Source organism: Neolamprologus multifasciatus, chromosome 4, assembly GCF_963576455.1.
Source record: "Neolamprologus multifasciatus chromosome 4, fNeoMul1.2, whole genome shotgun sequence".
NCBI classification, from domain to species: domain Eukaryota; kingdom Metazoa; phylum Chordata; class Actinopteri; order Cichliformes; family Cichlidae; genus Neolamprologus; species Neolamprologus multifasciatus.
The window spans coordinates 22,613,179-22,633,368 of NC_140442.1; the positions used below are offsets into that span (position 1 = coordinate 22,613,179).

Here is a 20,190-nt window from a genome sequence, read left to right on the forward strand (position 1 = left end):
TGTGACGGCCTGTCACATGATGCTGGCTGCTCACATGATGCCAGCGCCATCGTGTATTTCCTCGTCTGAGAGGTTCTCAGAGACTAAAAGCAAACTTTGAGGATAAAAAAGCAGTGACACAACTTTATTTAGAAATGTTTATCATCTTTATTTGTGATTTATGAATGATAAAAATAAAATCTGATTACAAATCTGACTCTGAGGTTCTTTAGGTCATTGTGACCTCGGTTTTAAACTCAGAAAGCAAGAAAGTACTTATTGGGCAGTTTTCACATGAATATTAGATACATAAGACGTTTTGTGCTTGATAAAGACATTTATTCATAACTCAAAAGAGAAAGATTTAAAGTGAATAAACATGTAGAGAACAGAAGAAACTGTCCCACCAAAGGGGGGAAATCTCACTGATGACAGTGCTGTGCAAAGTTTGAAAAATGCAGTCGAATCATTGAATCAATTGCATTGCTAAAAAGTACTAATATGCCAGTATTTATAAGAAGTGATGCAATGAAAAGTATGTCTGTATCTAAATAAGTTATATAAATACTGTTGTTTCAGTGCAGAAACTCTACATGTGAATTTAGAGGTTCCACCTTTCCGCTGTACCGGTAGAAAAAGTGGCTTATATATTTTTTAAAGTGCACTTAAAGATGTTCCTTAAGACATCTCAGGCTCTCCATCTTCTGTTCTCTCAATGAACTACTTGTTAAATAAGAAAAATACTTTTAAAAGAAATTAATTACATCTTCTAGCGTCTGGTAATTTTTAGGCAAGTGAGGTAAGGGGTGTGTCTTTTACTAGTACATCCAGCTTAACCTTTTAAAATCTTACTGCTTTTTTAAATATAGTAAATTTAAATATAAGTAAATGATTTACTGGTCCAGTCTACCTGAGATGAAACTGAGCTGTATATGGCCAGTGATCTAAAATGATTAACACTCTTACCTAACAGCAAGGGGTGACTGCAAATCAATGCAAAGGTGTCCTGAGTGGTCGTCTTTGTCTTACATGATGAATCATTTCTATCCTGGTGGAAGCAATGTCTTCAACAGGTACAGCACGAGATGTCAGGAAGTGGTTTAATGAATATGAAAATTAGGCTTTTCAGTCAGTAGATCTCAGCCCAGCAGACCTTCTATGGGAGGACCATCGTGTTACGCAGCACCGCATCACCATCATCGACACCAAAATAGGAAATAGCTCTTGGAAAACACACTGAAGCTATTCTAGTGTTCCAACACTCTAATTTAAAAGTTACGACACTTCTGATTCTTTGAATTCTTTGATTTAAGTCCAGATTTTTTGTCCTTATTGGCATGATAGTGTCACAACGTTGCTGCACTTCCATGATGTGACCTTCCCGTTCCACCACATACCACAGGATGTGATGACTTTGGAGTACAATCAATGCATTGTTATGTTCAAAAAACCAGTTTGAGATGATTTCGGGTTTGTGATGTGGTGCGTTTACTTGCTGTCGCCACAAGGTGGGTACACTATGGTCAAAAATGGACATGGTCAGCAACTGTACTCAGGTGGGCAGATTAGCAGTTTGTGAAATACTAAGACCAACCAGTGTGTCATTAATGTTCAGAGTCACTTGAATTAAACGTTCATCCCCATTTGGCTTAGTTTGAGCGTGTCTACATTACATGCCTGTGTGCACTGAGTTGCTGCCATGTGATTGGATGATTAGATATTTCCGTTAATGAGCAGCTGAACGGGCGGTTAGTCTTAATTAACCGTCTTCATCTGGACTGTGATTCGAAATTGCGACTTTATTCTCAAAAGGATCTTTACGTGGCGAACTTGTTCGCTCCTCAAAAACAAAAGTGCACAGTGACTTCCCTCTAGCGCTCCGGGTTTGTATTTCATGCAGAGGCTCGTCATGGCGGCTCAGACCCGTGCTCTGGTGTCAGGTCAGTGGCTGGCAAATGCTGTCAGAAATAACCTGATCGGTCCCAAGCTTCGCGTTCTCGACGCTTCTTGGTACCTGCCGAAAACCAAACGGAACACCAGAGAGGAGTTTGCGCAGAAGCACATCCCGGGCTCGTCCTTTTTCGATTTGGACGAATGTTCCGACAAGAACTCTGCGTTTGATCATATGTTGCCAACTGCCAGCTACTTTTCGCAATATGTGGGTGATCTGGGCATCGGGAATGACACGCACGTTGTCGTGTACGACACCAGCGACACCGGGGCGTACTGCGCGCCCCGAGTGTGGTGGATGTTCCGGTTGTTCGGGCACAGTTTGGTGTCGCTGCTGGATGGTGGCTTCAAGAACTGGCTGGTTGACGGCTATCCAGTGACGCCCGAGTACTTGAAGCCGGAGAGCAGAGAGTTTAAGGCCACTCTGAACCCGTCGTGGGTTAAAAGCTACGAGGACGTGCTGGAAAACATCAGAACCAAACAGGTCCAGGTTGTGGACGCCAGGTCTCCTGGCAGGTTCAGGGGTACTGAGCCAGAGCCCCGAGAGGGTGAGTCAGACTTTAAGCGTTTAAACTTAAGAAGTGGCCAACAGTTTGTTTATCTGTCAGTCGTGTTAGTTCTCCAAGGGTTAAAAACAGATTTGAGCATAAGATACAACATGTAGGGTTTTGCATCAAAACAAGAAAGATGAGACTGCTTTACATGTTGCTGCTGTCATTTATCGTGTACACAGTGCTGTGTGCAATACTCCAAAGTGAACATGCTTTCAAAAAATACTACTATCAGCACTTTTTATATAATAGCTACTTTTACACAAAGTGCAGGAAAAGAAATTAGCTTCAGCACTCTTTGCCTTTGAAACAGCATTGAGTTTTAGAGGTACTTGTACTTTGTTTTTAAGGTACTCTGTATACACTGGCTGTTATCTTGGAAACTTTTGGCTGTTATCAAAGGCTGTGCCCTGTGGCCGTGTCCTGTGGTGGCCTTGCCCTCTGCTCCTGCTTTTTGTCACTGAACATAACTCTTCAGTAAGGTTACTATAGTGAACTTAAACTAAAGTAAAATCTGAAGTAGGTACAGAATGTGAAATGAAAAGAAAAAAAATCTAATGATAATTGATAACTAAAAAACAAATATTATTGAAGAGTCTCTGTAGGTTTTTTTTTATTACACCTGCACAAAGTAAGCATGTGCCAAAACAAGCCAGTTGGGGTGTTTCAGGCAGCTGGTTGGGATCCTGTAGTTTTCCATTTGGAAGTTTTCCAGAAACACTGCTCCACCTGGTTTGGACACCCCAGACCCAAAATCAGCTGGAGAGATTCTATATCCCCTATTGCCTGGGTACACATTGGGATGCTGGGAACTGTAAAGTGTTACTGGGGCAATGAGCAGATGGATCTTAATCGGCACCCGGAATGTTTCCACGACTGTGACTAAAGTGCCCATTTGTCCTTTAATATTTTTCTTAACTTCTTGAATCTCGCCCACAAAACTATAATAACCTGGATACACTGTGTGATAGGCACAAATTTAGCCTTCACTGACACTGCTGAGCTTACAACATGTGATATTCCCAAGCCCGACCCTGCTCAGCTTTGTCTGAAAAACAGATGAGATCCATGTGCTTGGGGCGGTGTGGCCATAAGCCCAGTGGAGCAGTGGTTAGCACCGTTACCTCACACCCTGCCTTTTGCACTGTGACAGCTGGAATAGGCTAAAGCCCACTCATTGGAAAAAGTAGAATAAAATGGCTGGATGGCTGATTGGGTTGATGTGGCTGCCTCAGCTCAGGGATGCTGGGACACAAAAAAGCTGCTGATAGAAACTGAGCCGTGTAGAAAGCCATCACCCAAATTTTATTTCAGCTGCTAATTACAGCTCTTGAGCCACGTGCAGATAACCAGCAGATACTGTGTGCTCAGCTTCTATCTTGGTGGTTCTCACTGAAGCAAACGTCCACTGATGATGTCCAGAAGATGCTGCTAAAAGCTATGGAAGAAATTTAAGATAAAAACCTGTCACATGTTGATACGTCCCCTAAATTTCTCACTCTTCTCTCTCCCGGTCACAGACATACTGCCTGGACATTACCCCGGAGCGATCAACATACCATATACAACTTTACTGGATCCCTCTGGAAAGGTGAAGGATACCGAGAGCCTGGCTGAGATTTTCAAGGATGCAGGGGTGGACATGACGCGACCGTTCTGGGCTTCTTGCGGCTCAGGCGTCACAGCGTGTCAAGTCATTCTGGCCGCCCACCTGCTCGGGCATCCCGGGGTTTGCCTTTATGATGGTTCCTGGTGCGAGTGGTTTCAAAAGGCATCGCCAGAGCTTATCATCTCAGAGGGGGAGGGAAAGAAGGCGTGAGGGGAAAGTCACTTCTTTAGAGGGAGCTAAGCTACAGGTGTATCTGACCTGACCGTGTTGGTGTTTCTCCCACAGCATCACAGTGTTGCTCTAGGACTGTGATTGCAAATGACCAGTTGCATAGATGTGTGAGGTGATTGCTTTCAGACTTTGTCACCTCACATGACTTTTGAAAGCCAAAGAGCAATCTGGCAAGTTGGTTGGCTTGAACTGTTTAGTTAGGGGAGACAAATTGCTTTGGGTTAACAAGAGCCTAGGTGTCAAGACAAGAAGCGGAGGGAACACCCTCGATAGGTCTAAGGCTAAGCAGCACAGACGGCCAGTCATGTTTGCACCGGCACATTTAGAATTGCCAGTTAGCCTAGGACTGTTGGACTGCGAAAGAAAGCTGGAGACAACCAACAAAAACAGGTGGATAACACCCAAACTCCCCCCAGGAGGTCGGTCCAAACCCAGGACCTTCTTGTTATGTGGCACCAATTCTAACCACTGCATCTCCCCCATGACACACCCATATTTGTTTTACACAGTTTTAAAGGTTAGAGTTCAATAAAAAATATTGTGTTTTTTTTCCCCCCATCTTATTTCTCAAAGTCGCAGAGCTGTAACTGGTCACTTGCACTGATGGTCCTCGAGCAACATGCATTATTATGCTGTAGGAACAGCACCAACACGGGGACAGCAGATTGTGCCTGAACTTTAAACCTACGCCTTAACCTCCTTTTTTTTTCCTGAGTATATTATACACACTACAGGTTGTAAGGTTCCTCAGCTGTAAGAAACCTTTCAAATAATTTAATAATTAATGTTTTAAGCAAATGTAACATTGTAAAGTTTTACTTCATATGTATTGTTTTGGTTCTTTCTTTAACCAAAAGTGATGCATTAGAATTCCATTACAATAACCTGAATATGTTATGTGCTTCCGTTTTGATGGGGTACCACCACAGGTATCTTCTTTTTCTTTTAAAAGTAAGTCTAGCTCACGAGGTGGAGGAAACCAGTAACTGGGTAACCAGTAAAGTAAATATTTGGCTTTGTTAGAAGGCCACACAGGGCAAAATTCACTGTTGATCAGATATAGTTCCCTCAGGTGACCTCGCAGGGTTGTAGGAAACATGTTGTTTCAGATCATGTTTTTTGTTTTTTTTGTTTTTTTTGGGGGGGGGGGGTTTGGGGGGGGGGGGTAGGTTAAAATGTCTTTATGTTTTGCTTTCACTTCATGGGACTGTGTAAAAGTTGCAAGTTTTGAAAACGTAAGTCATTGTAATTCATTGTTATTGTGCACCCAAGAAATAATAATAATAAAAATCTAATTAAAAATACTTAATACACTTTTTCATGTTTTTCTAAAACATGCACAACGTTTTTGGAAAAAAAAATGGATTGCTGACACAGAGGAAATGGAAACCAGTTTGAGCCGGTTCCTGCAGTTTTATATGAGGTGTCTGGAAAGATGCCCGATTTCCAAAATAAAGTTTATGGATTAACGCTCACGCCAGGATGAGCTACGTGCAGCTGTTCTGTGCACACCATATAGGTCATCAGGAAGTGTAAGTGCACTAATACGCATTTACAGTTTGAGAAAGAATCAGTAAATCAATCATGAGGACTGCTGTTTTGAAAGCTTCATTAAAAAAAACTGATCAGAGTATATATTTATTCCAACTCTATTCTTCCTCGAGTAGCACTTTGTTTCTCATTAACAATGTAGCAAAGGGGTAATCTTAGCCACTCTGCATGATGTCAGCTGTTGCTATGTCTCATTGAGGTAAAAAAAAAAAAAAAAAAAAAAATGCAGAGTCCGGAATAAAAGAGCGCTCCAACTGGGCGAAAAGGAACGAACAGCTCATTTCAAATGATTCTTCTCAGGCTGAAGATGAGGCAGCAGCTGAACGCATTGTCTAAAAATGAATCAAACTTTCCGCTCTGCAACTGGCAGCAGATACATCACTCTTGCTCTTTATTTTGACCCTCATTAATATATATTGACCTAAAAGGTATGTTGTGATGTAGATTACAGGCAATCATATGAAGGTTAAATGAATCTATTGTAAAGATTCATAAGGAAGGAAAACAAAATTTGCTAATTGGATTTCTGCAGGGAGTCTTTGGAGAGCCTACAATCAACTTCCTAAATGGCTGACGTGTTTGTCTTCATTTATGTTCATGTGTGGTGCATTACTTGTTAATTATTGTGCGGTTGTCAGGTTTTTCCACTTCTTTGTACCTTCCTTCATGTGCATTCTGGATCTTTCAGCAATCTCCCTCCAGGAGATATTTGTGAGTCCTTTTATCAATGCTATGATTATTCTTCATACTGCAGCAAATTACAAGCTGGAAATGCTCAGAAGAAGTCAACGATGCTGAACAGGCCAATCACAGTAGTTCCGGGCTGCATTAACTGGAACTGTAGTTACATTTTTCAGGAGGTGCACGTTAGGTTAGATTTTACATTACAATATATATTTCCCGCTGAAGCATAAGCATAATTTTTGTCCATAGGATGAGGAACTCAAGAGCTTGTGCACTGAAAGGTGCCAGCTTTCCCTGGGATATTTCCTGGGCATGTAAAGATTTATGAAAACCAGCAGGTAGAGACACAAATAGCAGGTTTCACCTGTCCTGGAAGGATCTTCGGATCACACAAGATAAAACTGGGAAAGGTGCATCTGCAATACCCTGCTTATCATGCATCAGATAAGCAGATATCAATGATGGAATGGTGCACAATAAAACTATCACTGATAGTAATGATGCTATCCAGGTGATATGAATATCAGTCAGACAAAGGTGGGTTTTTATTAAAGTAAATATAAAATTGTGACGTGACTGGTGATACATTTTGGGTTTGGACGTGACTCAAAAGGATTAAATCACTAGACGGCTGTGAACTACGCATCACGTCATCTCTGACGTGTGTCACTAGGCTGCCCGTTATGCTGCCTGAAGGTCCTAACGAGATAAACAAATTGGGGTCCTTCCTCGCGATAGGCTAGCAAGTCGAAACGGTTTTCAGACTCACATTGTTTTACAAAACTGTGGGAAAAATTCCTTCAGTGTAATCTGAGTAAAGTGTTTTTAGTAATGTTGATAAAAGAAACGGTTCTTCCGGTTTTGTCATTAGTAGCCTAGCTAGCCCGGTTGTATTTGTTTTTTCTTTTTTACCGTCGAAGGGTGTGTTTTTTTTTTCGGTCGCCGTCGTAACGGGGGCAACGTTAGCATTAGCGAAGCAAACAAGCCACTTTGAGACTTATATAACTTCACTTTTGGTATTTAGTCAAATAAAACACGAGGTGAGTTTACTAGAAGTGATGTTATTAGACAGTGGACCCACAGTAATGCGAGATGATTCAGGCGAGTTGTAGCGTTTGTTAGCATTGTGGGAGCTCACCTGTACTTAGCGTTGCGTTACAGCAGGACTCATAAACAAGTCATACTTGTGGTAATAACAAGCTAAACATGTGTCGCCGTTTTAGTAGAAACAAGGACATTACCCGCCTGTTAACGATTCGCCTTTAATCAATTTGTTTTGGGGTTGTTTTTCCACAGGGGGGCGTTGATGAGCAGCAATGTCTGGCATCGCTCTTAGCAGACTGTCCCAGGAGCGCAAAGCCTGGAGAAAAGACCACCCTTTTGTAAGCATCTGTCATCTGCAGCAACTTCATGTCCAGTGTTTTTTGAAACTAACTGTTGTGAGTGTTTCTAACACAAACCAGACTCGGGTTGGCAGCTGATGTTTTGCGTGTCATGTAAACCACACAGGGATTTGTTGCTGTTCCCACTAAGAATCCAGATGGGACCATGAACCTGATGAATTGGGAGTGTGCCATCCCAGGGAAGAAAGGAGTAAGTTACCTGGAGCTGGATGTAGAGTAGGAAATAACCAGCAGGAGGCCTTCTAAGATGCTGGATTTTAAGCACAAACTTTGTTCGCACACACATAAAATGCAAACCCCATTTCCATCAGCAACTTTATTACCCAACCTCTCTGCACATTAGTACTAAACAGGATCACACTGAGCCGTTTGCACGTGCCCATGCATGTAAGCACCAGGAATCCTAGTTCAGTGAGAGCAATTACAGTCTCCTCTTTTATTTGTCTGAAATCTCTACATGTTCTTGTGTTTTTTGATAAGTAGAAATCTGTGCTATGCTTTAGTATAACTACAGTTTTGTATGCAGGACAGAAACCTGCAAAATTACAGGATGTCTTCATTGCTGATCAGATACATTTGACACAAAAACTGAGTAATGTGCTTCTATTCGAGGTTCTCTTTGGAAGTGTTACACATAGGCTAAATCATCAAAACAACTTCAAGCCAGTCTTTTCTCAAATAAAAAGTAACATTGCTTTTCTTCACAAGCTTTAATAGCAAAACTTTACAGTCAGGAGTATTGCAAGTAGTGGCGACAATTACTGTGATGGTAAAGTTAGTGTTAACATCTAGGAAATTATGCTTTTAAAACATTGTATGTATTTTTCTTGTACTCCCAAAGAATGTGGATAAAAAGATGAACTGAATGAAAACGCCAGTTTAGAAATTTTTTGTTTATGCAGTTACTTTTGTAACGCTCCTTTGCTGTTGTTAAATAACCTTGGAATGTTGTTAGTTACTTTGCTTACACAGTTGTTTTCGTTCTTCTTCGTTAGACGTTGTGGGAAGGAGGACTGTATAAGCTCAGAATGCTGTTCAAGGATGACTACCCTTCATCTCCACCCAAATGTGAGTACCTCTTATCTCTTCTCTCCACTCTCGGTATGTAATAATAATAACAATTTTATTCAAACAGCACCTTTAAAAACAGGGTTTACAGAAGCGAGTGAAAAAAGCAGAACATTAAATTCATACATTAGAGACAAAAAGAGAACAGGATTAAAGGAAAGTTTATAGCGATGGCACAAAACACTGCAAACAAATAAAATAACTTGTAGTTTTCCTTTATTTGAAAATATAAAAGCTTTTGTAGCAGAAATAATCCATTAGGACAATGAAAAAGATACATGGTTAGAAAAAGGACGGGCTCAGTGTAATGTTTGATGTTGGAAAGTTACAGACAGCAGAAGCAGAAACGTTAAAAACAGCGTCGGGCTACGAAGCCGGTGTGGTCAGTAAACTGCTTTGGTCAAAGCATGACTCTAAGATAAATAACTATCATCTCTACATATATAAGACAGCGTCATGTTTTTAGTCACAACATAAAATTTGAAAGTGTATAACCAAAGCTCAATCCCAGAATTCCCTGGTGTCATTGTACTGTTAACTTCTGAATCACATGTTGTATATTATATGCCTGAATTTCCCTCTCTGATGTTAGGAAACAGTGCTACGATAGCGCTACGATAGCGCTACAATCCCATGATTTACTCAAAGGCCTGTTTTTGATCTCTGAGACAAAATTAAAGGAAAATAACACTATTGTGTAAATTCACCTTCGCACAGCATCTTGTGATTTTAGTTCCAACTAATGATGGTTTCTTATAGTGATTCTAATGTATTTTGTGGTCAATGTCGTCAGTGTTCCCGTGCTTCATTGTACGACTTTGTCTTCAATAATTTGTCCTCAGGCAAGTTTGAGCCACCGATATTCCACCCAAATGTCTACCCATCAGGCACTGTGTGTCTGTCCATCCTGGAGGAGGACAAAGACTGGAGACCTGCTATCACCATCAAACAGGTTTGAAGGCTCCTGTGTTCATAGTCCCGTCCTCCATACTTCACTGCGAATGCAGCTTTGTTTTTGTGACTACTCCAATTACTTTCACAGTGTTGGAGCATAAAAGGAGTGCATCTGTAATTTCTCTATACAGCCCTCTGTTCCTTAGTAATGATTCAATTTAATGGCATTGGAGTTGGCTGCTTTGCTTTTAAGTTATATGTATTTATGGTTGTATTGCTGTGTTTTTTAGATTCTTCTGGGAATCCAGGAGCTGCTGAATGAGCCCAACATTCAAGATCCAGCACAAGCGGAAGCTTACACAATTTACTGGTAAGTGTGGTTGTTTGATTTACTCAGTGGATCCTACAAAAAAAGAATCAAGAAGGAAATGATTTATTTTTATTAAGCAATGTTGTGATATTATTAAGTAATGTCATGTGATTCGATAGCGACATGATAACTACTAACAACCACATTTGCTTTTTACGTGATTGCGATTGCAAATTAGCCTAACAAGTGACTGATCCCCAGAGATAGACATTCTTTTGGGGTTGCATCAGGAAGGGCATCTGGCGTAAAAATATCTGCTAAATCAAACACAGAGAGCTACCCGCTGTGGCGACCCTTTGTAAAGCCAAAAGTCGCCTGAAGTTGAAATGCTAGCTCTCTACATTATCAGGTGTGCACGTTTAACTGCACCAGCCTCTTTACAGGAAGAACAGGCCTCTATTTGCCAAAGGCCACTTATGTATTCAAGTTAAAATTAATATATTAACACTGTTATAAGCTTTAAGGGGAAATCACACCTGTTTTTTAAACAGTGATGGGTTATTAGTGTGGTTGCAATGCTGTTGTATCACTTTCTTTTCGTGTGATCATTCAGTCAGAACAGGATGGACTACGAGAAGAGGGTAAGGGCGCAGGCCAAGAAGTTTGCCCCCACATAGAGCGGAGAGGTGGCCTCGACCCAGCCTGAGCAGCCTGAACCGAGAGCTCACAAACAGGTGGCAGGCAGCACCTGAAGGACCACTCCAATAAGAATCCACTTTTAAGTATTCTAAATATATTCTAAATATATTTTTTGATACAGGCTACAAGTGAGCCTGTTTTTCTTTTCCCTTCTTTTGACAATTCAGTAATATCATACATTTTACCTGTCCTCAAAAAAAATATCCAGTTTTTATGCATTTTCAGTGCATAACTGATAATCCTGCTGTCAGTATGACATTTGTAATATGTGTACATATCCATATCCAGTTTTGGTCATGCCTCGAATAAAAACTGCGTGTGACTAATGTGCTGACAGAGCTGTAAAAGTAAGACACCATGCCCAACCCACTCAGTGTGATGTTCAGCAGAGATTTGCCCTTTTGGTAACCTTACACGCTTTATCAAACCATCAGAGGCCAGGAGTACTGTAGATAGTGTTTCATGAATGTGGGCTCTCACTGTGACAAAGCAGAAGCACAACAGGAGTCTGTCTGTTCTTCCTTTGTTCTCTCTGCCCGCTGTTTCATTATCATGACAAATACACAGGCACACCATCTGGCACAAAGCACTTAAAGAAAACTGACAGTGACCCATCAAAAACCATCTAAACGTAAATGCACCTAAAAGACAATCCTGGCATTTCTTATGTGCTCAGCTAAGCCGTGCATTTAGGAGAGTAACAAGAAGCAACAGGAGGGGAGAGAGTGCAGACTTCCACCAAGGCCACTAAAAGTATTTGGAGAGCTTTCCCAAAACAAGTTTGATAGGGATCAAATACCTCCTGTTGAACACTGAAAACATAACCTCCATGGCTTGAATTTGGAGTAATAAGACACTTGAATCAGGCCTTTGGTTCTTCCCTTGAGCCTTGATAATTTTTTATTGCAGTGAAACCACATGGTGTTAAAAAAAAAAAAAAAAACCTGAAAGAGAAACTGTCACCATACCAAACTTTACGCCCATCTGACATCAGTGTGTCATCACCTTCCAAACATGCTGTGTAGAAAAGTTGCATCGTAAAGGTTATAAACTACTGCTGTGTGTTTGTTTTTGGCCCCGTCCACCCAGTTGTTTTATGCCACAGTGCTCACAAAAAAAAGTCCAAACTCAAGTCCACGTGGAAAAACTGAAGCTGAAGGATCCTCATTGGAATGGCCTCTCAGCCAGCAAAGAAGATAAATGAAAGTGCACTTGAGAGTGAGAGATGGCCTGAGATATTTTTCTTTCTTTGCCTCTAAATATATGAGTGCATGTACATAATATAAATAACGGAAAATTGTGGAAGTTATGTTTTATATTGTTTTAGCCAGTTGACATTTGTGTGTGGTATTATAACAAAGGACACATTAAATGCATCAAATTGTGAAATAAAATCAAAGAAAAACATTTCTTTGCAGATCTCTTGTTGTTGTTTTTTTTGGGGAACGGGGGGTGTCTGGCCATTGATTGTCTCCGTATTTATGAAATTTTTTATTTACTAGTATTTTCATTTGTATTCATCCAGCTTTAAATAAAGGGAAAATCCAGCATCAGGTTGATCTTTGAGCCCTTGCACACCTTTGCAGCCATTTCCCAGACATGGATTAGCTTGTAACCATCACAGGCTGAAAGAAAAATGCAGTCTACTGAAAAATGATCTGGAAAAACTGAGCTGTGGTGCTTTAGTTGTCAGTCAAAGTTGTTCTTTGGAGATTTGAAAATAAGTGCCTAAAGGGATTATACAGATTCCAGCCAGTCTCATTGGTTCTCCGGGCTCATTGCTGCTTGCGAGGATCGTTACCACTACAGTTCAAAGTGAATCTGGAGCACAATTCCTTTGCAGACCAATATGTTTTTCTTATTATCGTCAGAAGATGAAAGGGTGTAATGTCCTCTTGCATGATATTCTTAAGAAATCTAACACCTTTTGTTTTGCTTCCCCTCTACTGTGGTTTTTTTTTTTTTTTTTTTTATCTCTGCATGATCTCATCTGACCAAAAAAGGAATCAAAATGTTGCGAAGCGTTCTTTTTGTTTTCTTGTTTGTTTCTTCTGACCACACTGCTACAGGTTTAGGACAGTTAAAAGTTGAAAGCTGTTATCACATCGCCAAGTTTGTCCTGGATCAACCTCGCGTCACCACGCCTGTGGCAGCTTGGACCACTTTGCGCCTTTCTTTCCTGCTTTGAAATGCAGTTTCAACTACCAGAGGTCTTTTCACATCTGAGCTAAATTTATGTTAAGCACATTGCTGCCAGTTACGTGGTTAACTTCTAAGCATTGCACAACCTGACCTTGGACTGAATTTGCTGTGATGTCCATTGCTGGGAAAATTGGTAACTGTCAAGTGTTTTCCACTTGTGAATTATCTTTCTCACTACAGTATGACGGACTTCACGTTGTTTGGAAACGTCCATATAACCTTTTCCGCAATGATGGGCAGTAAAAGTTGCTTCTCTATAATCATGGCCGATGTCTTTCCTCCTAGCCATATTGTCAACACAGTTGGATATCCCCGTGATGGTGATGGTGTTGTTTCCACATCATAACAATGTTGGTCCAGGAGAAACTGACCAAGGACATTGTGTAATCTGTTAACATTAGCCAAGACATTAGCTATTTAGCAGACTCCACCACACACACATTGCAAAGCCAACATGATTGGTCAGTTGCAATGTTGATCCTGGGTCAGTTGCAATGTTGATCCTGGATCAGCATTATTATGATGACCAACACGGGGGCATGACATTCACCCTGTTAACACACCTGAATGCTCCAGAACAGAAAACTGTCGAACCCTCTGCTTTTACAGAGGCGCTCCGCTTGCTGATGATTGCTGCTAATCAAGTATGTTTGATTAGCAGCATCTGGCTGCTACTCACCCTCTTAATTCCCGTGTAAGCAGTAAGGTGGTACTTTTTCACACCACTGTATGAGTATCAGAATAGACATGTCCACTGCAATGTGCAACGAACCGAACTGCCTGACACACTTGCTTATGACTCATTTGTTTTCCTGTATCCATGTTAATGTTTGACCAGCATTTAGAAAAAACCCAACACATTAGCAAAAGAGTGCGGTCTTTCTCAACTGAGGTTTAACTCCAAGGTTTGTTTAGTGTTAGCAGTTTGTGCTGACCATAGTGGTGGTGGTGGTGGGGGGGGGAGTCCTTTGAATTTCAGAGACTTTGATCCGTTCACCACTCCTAGACGATCAGATGATGGTGAAATAACATTATTTCTCTTTTTCTTGCTAATGTTTGCTAGCAGAAATTAATTTAAGGATTTAATTCACATAAGACAATTATCCAAACACTTCCATCTTCTTCAGTTCGGCTTTCTGTATTTTTGTCAGAGCCACACCATACATCACAGAAGGGCTCCATCTTTTAAACCTTTGCTTTCACTCTTGCTGCTATCCTCATGTTAACACTCATCTCCACCCACACCCACTGTTGCTTTGCATGGTTGACCCCAGGTTTTTAAACTGATCTAGCTTCACTAACTCTACTCCTTGGCTCTCCACTTTTCACACAAATGTATTGCTTCTGCTTCTCTCCAGGTTCTCTTCCAAATACTGTTATCTTAATATCTTAATATCTTGTCATGCCAAAATCCAATGTTTCAATGGAATGAACTAAATCTCTTTAGGTGTAGGATATATATATGTGAATTTCCAAATTCAACAACCTACCAGTTGATATTTTTTCAGTCCTCAAGCTTTAGATACACGTGGAACACAAATATTTTTTAAGTTAGTTAATATCCTTAATGACTTTCTGCTTGTAAGGCTGCTAAACTGCGATTTTACCTTCAATCATTTCAGAGTTTCGACCACAAATTATATCCATGTCATAAGATTCCACATGACTAGTTTTTAGTGGTGTTACACAGGGCTCTGCCTTGGTCCCCCTTATATTTATCATTTCTTTTACCTTTAGTTTACAGTTGTAGGTAATTTGTCATACTTTTTCATTCTTATGCTGATGACACGCAGCTCTGTCTCTCCACTAAGTCTAGTTCCACTTTCCTGCCTTATTCCCTTGCTGAATGTTTACGGAAGATTAAATTGTGGTTGTCAAAGTAAACCGTGACGAAATAGAGGTTCTTCTGGTAGGAACTGTTTGGGATATATGTGATAAATTCTCTCTGTGCATGACTTTTCAGTTTGCTTACTGTGCACGCAGAGGTGTCGATGATGCAAAAATCTTCATCTTGGACTCCATCCACAAACATCTGGAGTTCCCTAACTCCTCCACCAGACTTCTATTTGCTGATTTCTCATCAGCGTTCAACACTCTGCAGCCTCATATCCTGGCCACTAAACTTTCCTCCCGATTTCACCTGGATGATCGGCTAATCCTGTGGATATTGGACTTTTTGACAGACTCAGAAAGTTTGGGTCAACAACTCTCTTTCCGGTCTCCGTTCCAACTCCACTGGCTCCCCCCAGGGCTGTGTGCTCTCCCCCTTGCTCTTCATCCTCTACACCGATGACTGCAGATCCACACAGCCCAACTGTCACCTGGTGAAAATGCTGACAAGACAGTTCTCCTGTCACTGCTGACAGTCTCACAACACCACGAGCCCGCTCTGCAGGAGTTTGTAGAGTGGTGTAACAGCTCTAAACTTGAACTGAACGTGAGCAAAACCAAAGAGATGGTGGTGACCTTCTCCAGTAGGCAGAGGGATCTGGCTGCTTCAGTCACCACCACCATCCACGGGAAGCCAGTGAAGGTAGTTGAGGAGTACAAATACCTGGGAACCATCTTTGACAACATCCTGAAATTCTCTAACAACACTGAGGAGATTCTCAGGAGGTGCCACCAACAGCTATACCTCCTTAGAAAACTCAGCTCCTTTGGAGTCAGCACACCCATCATGATGACTTTTTACTATGCCTTCCTGGAAAGCATCATGACCTTCTCCATCACTTTCTGGTTCCACTCCCTCAGCCTTCAGAAGAGGAACAGACTGAAGAAACATAAACTACTCTACACTCTTTTTATACTGCCGACACTTTACTTACTTTTACTCACTTACAGTTATTTATTCACCTTTCAATCACTTTAATTTTAATACTGTGTAATTTTAAAACTGTGTATTTACTCTATATTGTGTGTATTTATTATCTCACCCCTACTGCCTGTTTATGCCCTGTCCTTATCTTCAACGTCATGTTGCTCTGTTGTATGTTAATTGCCCCTTGGGGATAAATAAAGTCTTCCTGATTCTGATTCTGATTTTCTAATCTCTCCTTCTTCTTTCCTCCTTTAATGAAGCACGCATCAATATCTCCACTTACATAATATTAATTCACCCATTCATGACAGTGCCTCTATTCTCACTCATGCTCTGCATTACTTGATTAATATTATTCTGTCCTCTCTGGGTTACCGCACAAAAAAACTGGTTCAAAGTATGTGGCTGCTTGTGTTACCAGACCCTCTTCCATAGACCATATGTGTGATAAATGTCACATTAATTTTAAGTGTCTGCTTCTTACTTAGTCTCTCTGTAACCTCACACCTTCATATCTCTCTGATCTTCTGCACAGTGGCACTCGTACTTCCCGTATGCTGAGATTATACTGCCCTCTTACCAGACCACTGTGGGCTTTACAGCTGAGTGGCATGTCCTGCACCACATATACAATATTGGCTTTAAAGGCAAGCCTTTAACCTCCTAGGACCTGGCGTCCACATAAGTGGACATCACATTTTGGGTTATTTAGACCAAAATACTCAATTTTGCTCTACAAGGGCCTGGTATCCACTTACGAGGACATTATAGTGCTACTGTTCTATCAAAATTTTAAACGAATATCCTCATATGTGGCTCTCATTTTTCTTAAAAACAAAAATAAGGTAAAAAAAATCTGGTAATTCTTTGTTTTTACATTCATCGGGCCCCGATATGCCCAGATATCAAAGAGAAATTAAAAATGCATGCCGTGGAAGAGTTTAAAGCCCGCTTATTCTGTTTGATTCTGCATTGTTGTTAATTTATGAATACTGTGAGTTTGGTATTTAATTAATGTAAGATGTCCTTGAGTTTGTTGAAAGGTGCCTATAACTATCATTTATATGATAATAATATATTATTATTGAAAATATTTCTATACTACCACCTGCATCCAGAGTGACTTAGATTTAAGTCACCATTTACTCATACACTTAAAATACTAACAGGTCCAAATGACTGTCTTAGTCAGATTTTCTCTTAATTATGTTACACAAAATATTCTGTCCTTAGACTCCCCTGTATCATAGTAACTCCTCGCTACTGCCCTGTGATTGGCAGACCACATCTGTGGTAGCGTCACAAGACAGATGAAGTCGGTAGAGACATTCTCTTCCTGTTCTACTTTGTCGCTTAACATATATTTATTTGACCTTAATTTTCTAATTTTTTCGGTCTACTATTACACTATTTTCTATTTTTAATATATCGTTTGTTTTGTCTGTATAACAGAAAGAAACAGCAGCTCACCAAGCATGTGATGAAAATGGTGAAAAAGAAAAAAAAAAAGGGCACTGCAAAACGAGGTCCTGTTTCCTACTCTGATACCACAACACACACCAGTCTTATGACTCACTGTAGGTTACTTTGGAGATGGTGCTGCTTGCACTTTTAGCGTGCACAAAACAGAGATAAATATTGCGCTCAAAATAAAAGCTTATTCAGGGGAAGTTCTGTAATATCCCACTCAATTAATATAAGTTTTTTTAGTTTGCAGAACAAAAGCAATATGATTCATGTGCACATAAAGTAAACAAAAATGAATGAATAAAATAACCGCTTTTATAAAATGCGATCCCAATTCATATTATAACTTGGAGAACTGAGTCTGTAAATGGCAGTAGTAGCAAAAGCGGTTATTTGCCTCTTTGTGTGATGTGTAAAGGCAGTAGAATGGAGGTGGTTTCAACACAAACCACTGAAACTTGTGTTTTTGTCACAACCTCCTGCCTCTCCTGTCAACCCAGACCTATATAATAAGTATCTGTAGTAGCAATCTGATCCTTTACTACACAAAGATAGGAGGTGGAGAGGTCTCTTTGAAGTTGCATATGCTGACTAGACAATGCATAAACTGTCAAATTCAGCTCTAGCTGAATGTGTTAAGTGTGAACTGATCAGCAGATAGTGCAGCTTTCATGTCTGAGCTCATCTGTTATGAAGCCCGTGTGAAGCTAATTTGATGTTTTTGCAGAAGTTTAATGTAGATACAAAATGTCATCAGTTCACTATGATGAATTAAAAGTCCAGTGGTTCATGCTTTCAGTGTGTAGTTCCGTGTTGTGGTGCCATGTTCCCTTTAACAGCGAATTCAGCATTGCTAGCTGCTAGCTCTGGTTTATCACAGCAAGCTAACATGTTTTACGGTTTGTTTTTTCTCTGTTTATTTTAAGTTGCATATCAATTTTGTGTATACACACACACACACTATACTTATATATATGGAAACTACACATATATACACCATATACATTTGTAGTGCATGAATTCAGGATTGTGCTATCTTTGGCCCAACACATTGAGGTGTTCACTTGATGGAAATACTGATAAGATGGCACTTATGCTATCTACCAAATTTGTTTTGAACATTTGCAACTTATCTAGTCTTTGGCCCCACACGCTGATGTTGTTCATCAGTGAAGTCGATAGTCCAAAGCTTGAATAACGCTGCAGCACAAATACCATCAATGTCTGGAAACATCTGTTAGTTGGGGATGTTTTGCATGGACCCTGCATTTTTTCCCTGTCCCAACAATATCCCATATTTCTCCCACAGCTCACCAGTTAGGTTAACTGGTGAGTTTAGCTCTGTTAAAGCATGTACAACAATGCTGTATATGAATGTATGCATCTGCATAACTTTGTGCTGAACATTGGGGGGGGGGGGGGGGGGGGGGGTGCCAAGATCTCTGTCTAAATAAATAAATACATCTGGGTAAATTCCAAGATGATCAAACATGCAACTATTTTGCTGGTAATACCTGAAATGGGTAAAGAAAATCAACAGCCTATTTATGCAAGATAATTCATAATTTTATTGGGGGGGTTATATTAGTTGAGTCTGATTGTTTGGGGGGGGGGTCAATAAATGATGTATTTCTGTCAGTTAGGAGAACTAATCTTGAAACAGTGTTGACCCAGTAGTTTTCAAGAGCAGCACTGTGCTTTGTTTTATAGAGCTGTAGGGTTCATATTATGAGTATACCCTCCCTTGTTATTCTTCTCACCTTCTCGCCACTGAACATTTCCCCACTATGGTTGTGGTATGATGATTTTGTTGCCTTCCGAGCACAAACAACTCTATGGTCTTTTTGTCGACTTCCTGCCACAGGCACAGCGGACTTTGACCTTTCAGTGAGTGTCATATACGCTCACCAACCCCCCCGCTCCTTTGCACATTTAAACCCTCCCCTGCTCTCGTCTCGCTGGTTCTAACTGATGCCGACACCTAACTAACTGCAGGAACCCGTGGCGGCTGCATCACGCCATCACCCTCTGGCCTACTACTGCAGGCCTAAGCCCACTCAGGCAGACAAAGTATAGCTGAGTTCAAAAACACTGTGTCGCAACAGTTGTAATGTTCAGCATGAAAGTTGTTTTTGTGCGTGTGGTTTGTATGCCTATATGTTTAGTATAAAGGCAAGTTACACAATGGCCTCCAATGACCTTTAAGACAAAGATGAACAAAAACGTTCTGCAAACTTAAATTGATCTCACTGATTTGGTTTGCACAATCACTGTGCTCGCAACCTACAAACCTACAAAAGTTTGTGTGTCTTGTTAAACAGGAGATTCTCTGTTTCTTTTCTTTTTTTCAACTTTACCTATCACGTTTAGCTTGTTTGGTGTTGTTTTTATATATTTCGGATTTTACTGGCAATATGAACAAAGACAAATTCTGGTTTCTTACGGTCACTTTTCTTGTGACAACCTTTTGAGGTGCAAATTATCCAGATTGTGCTGTATAACAAGTGATGCCCTTCCAGCTCGTCATTTTGTATTTCTAGAAACTACCGTTTTGCCCCATATCACCATTAACAACTGCCACATAGCCCTCACTGTAAGGGTTAACGTTTGACACAGTGAGACGGAATAACAGGTGGCCTTTGACTACAGAAATGCCTGGTGGCCACTGACTGAAGAGCTGTCTGCTGCTTTAACTTTCAACCTCCTTTACTCTCTGTCTCTTTGGAAGTACTTCAGTATGTGTCTGCAGCGGTTGCGGCTGTAACAGCAGCGGT

General features: G+C 40.6%; 2 protein-coding genes across 3 annotated transcripts; both read left to right on the forward strand.

The window, feature by feature from the left end:
- Positions 1-1,656: 1,656 nt before the first annotated feature.
- Positions 1,657-5,621, forward strand: mpst (mercaptopyruvate sulfurtransferase). Its single transcript, XM_085156789.1, has 2 exons — positions 1,657-2,477; positions 4,001-5,621. The coding sequence occupies exons 1-2, from the start codon at positions 1,874-1,876 to the stop codon at positions 4,297-4,299; spliced, it is 903 nt and encodes a 300-aa protein (XP_085012915.1). The 5' UTR covers positions 1,657-1,873; the 3' UTR covers positions 4,300-5,621.
- A 1,630-nt stretch (positions 5,622-7,251) lies between these two features.
- Positions 7,252-12,334, forward strand: LOC146520438 (SUMO-conjugating enzyme UBC9-like). 2 transcript variants are annotated; one of them, XM_085156791.1, is made up of 7 exons: positions 7,252-7,744; positions 7,852-7,937; positions 8,065-8,148; positions 8,954-9,026; positions 9,869-9,978; positions 10,211-10,290; positions 10,844-12,334. In XM_085156791.1, the coding sequence occupies exons 2-7, from the start codon at positions 7,872-7,874 to the stop codon at positions 10,905-10,907; spliced, it is 477 nt and encodes a 158-aa protein (XP_085012917.1). In that variant the 5' UTR covers positions 7,252-7,744; positions 7,852-7,871; the 3' UTR covers positions 10,908-12,334. The 2 variants fall into 2 exon arrangements, with proteins under 2 accessions (XP_085012917.1, XP_085012916.1); XM_085156790.1 differs by having other exon boundaries at positions 7,253-7,595.
- The last annotated feature ends 7,856 nt before the right edge of the window (positions 12,335-20,190 follow it).

What these genes read in the sequence shown, in the direction of transcription:
- mpst (XM_085156789.1), top strand. Translation starts at nt 1,874, where the DNA reads ATGCAGAGGCTCGTCATGGCGGCTCAGACCCGTGCTCTGGTGTCAGGT. An exon ending in TGAGCCAGAGCCCCGAGAGG is followed by an intron (nt 2,478 to 4,000) that starts GTGAGTCAGACT and finishes TCCCGGTCACAG; the next exon opens with ACATACTGCCTGGACATTAC.
- LOC146520438 (XM_085156791.1), top strand. Translation starts at nt 7,872, where the DNA reads ATGTCTGGCATCGCTCTTAGCAGACTGTCCCAGGAGCGCAAAGCCTGG. An exon ending in CTGCTATCACCATCAAACAG is followed by an intron (nt 9,979 to 10,210) that starts GTTTGAAGGCTC and finishes TGTGTTTTTTAG; the next exon opens with ATTCTTCTGGGAATCCAGGA. An exon ending in GAAGCTTACACAATTTACTG is followed by an intron (nt 10,291 to 10,843) that starts GTAAGTGTGGTT and finishes GTGATCATTCAG; the next exon opens with TCAGAACAGGATGGACTACG.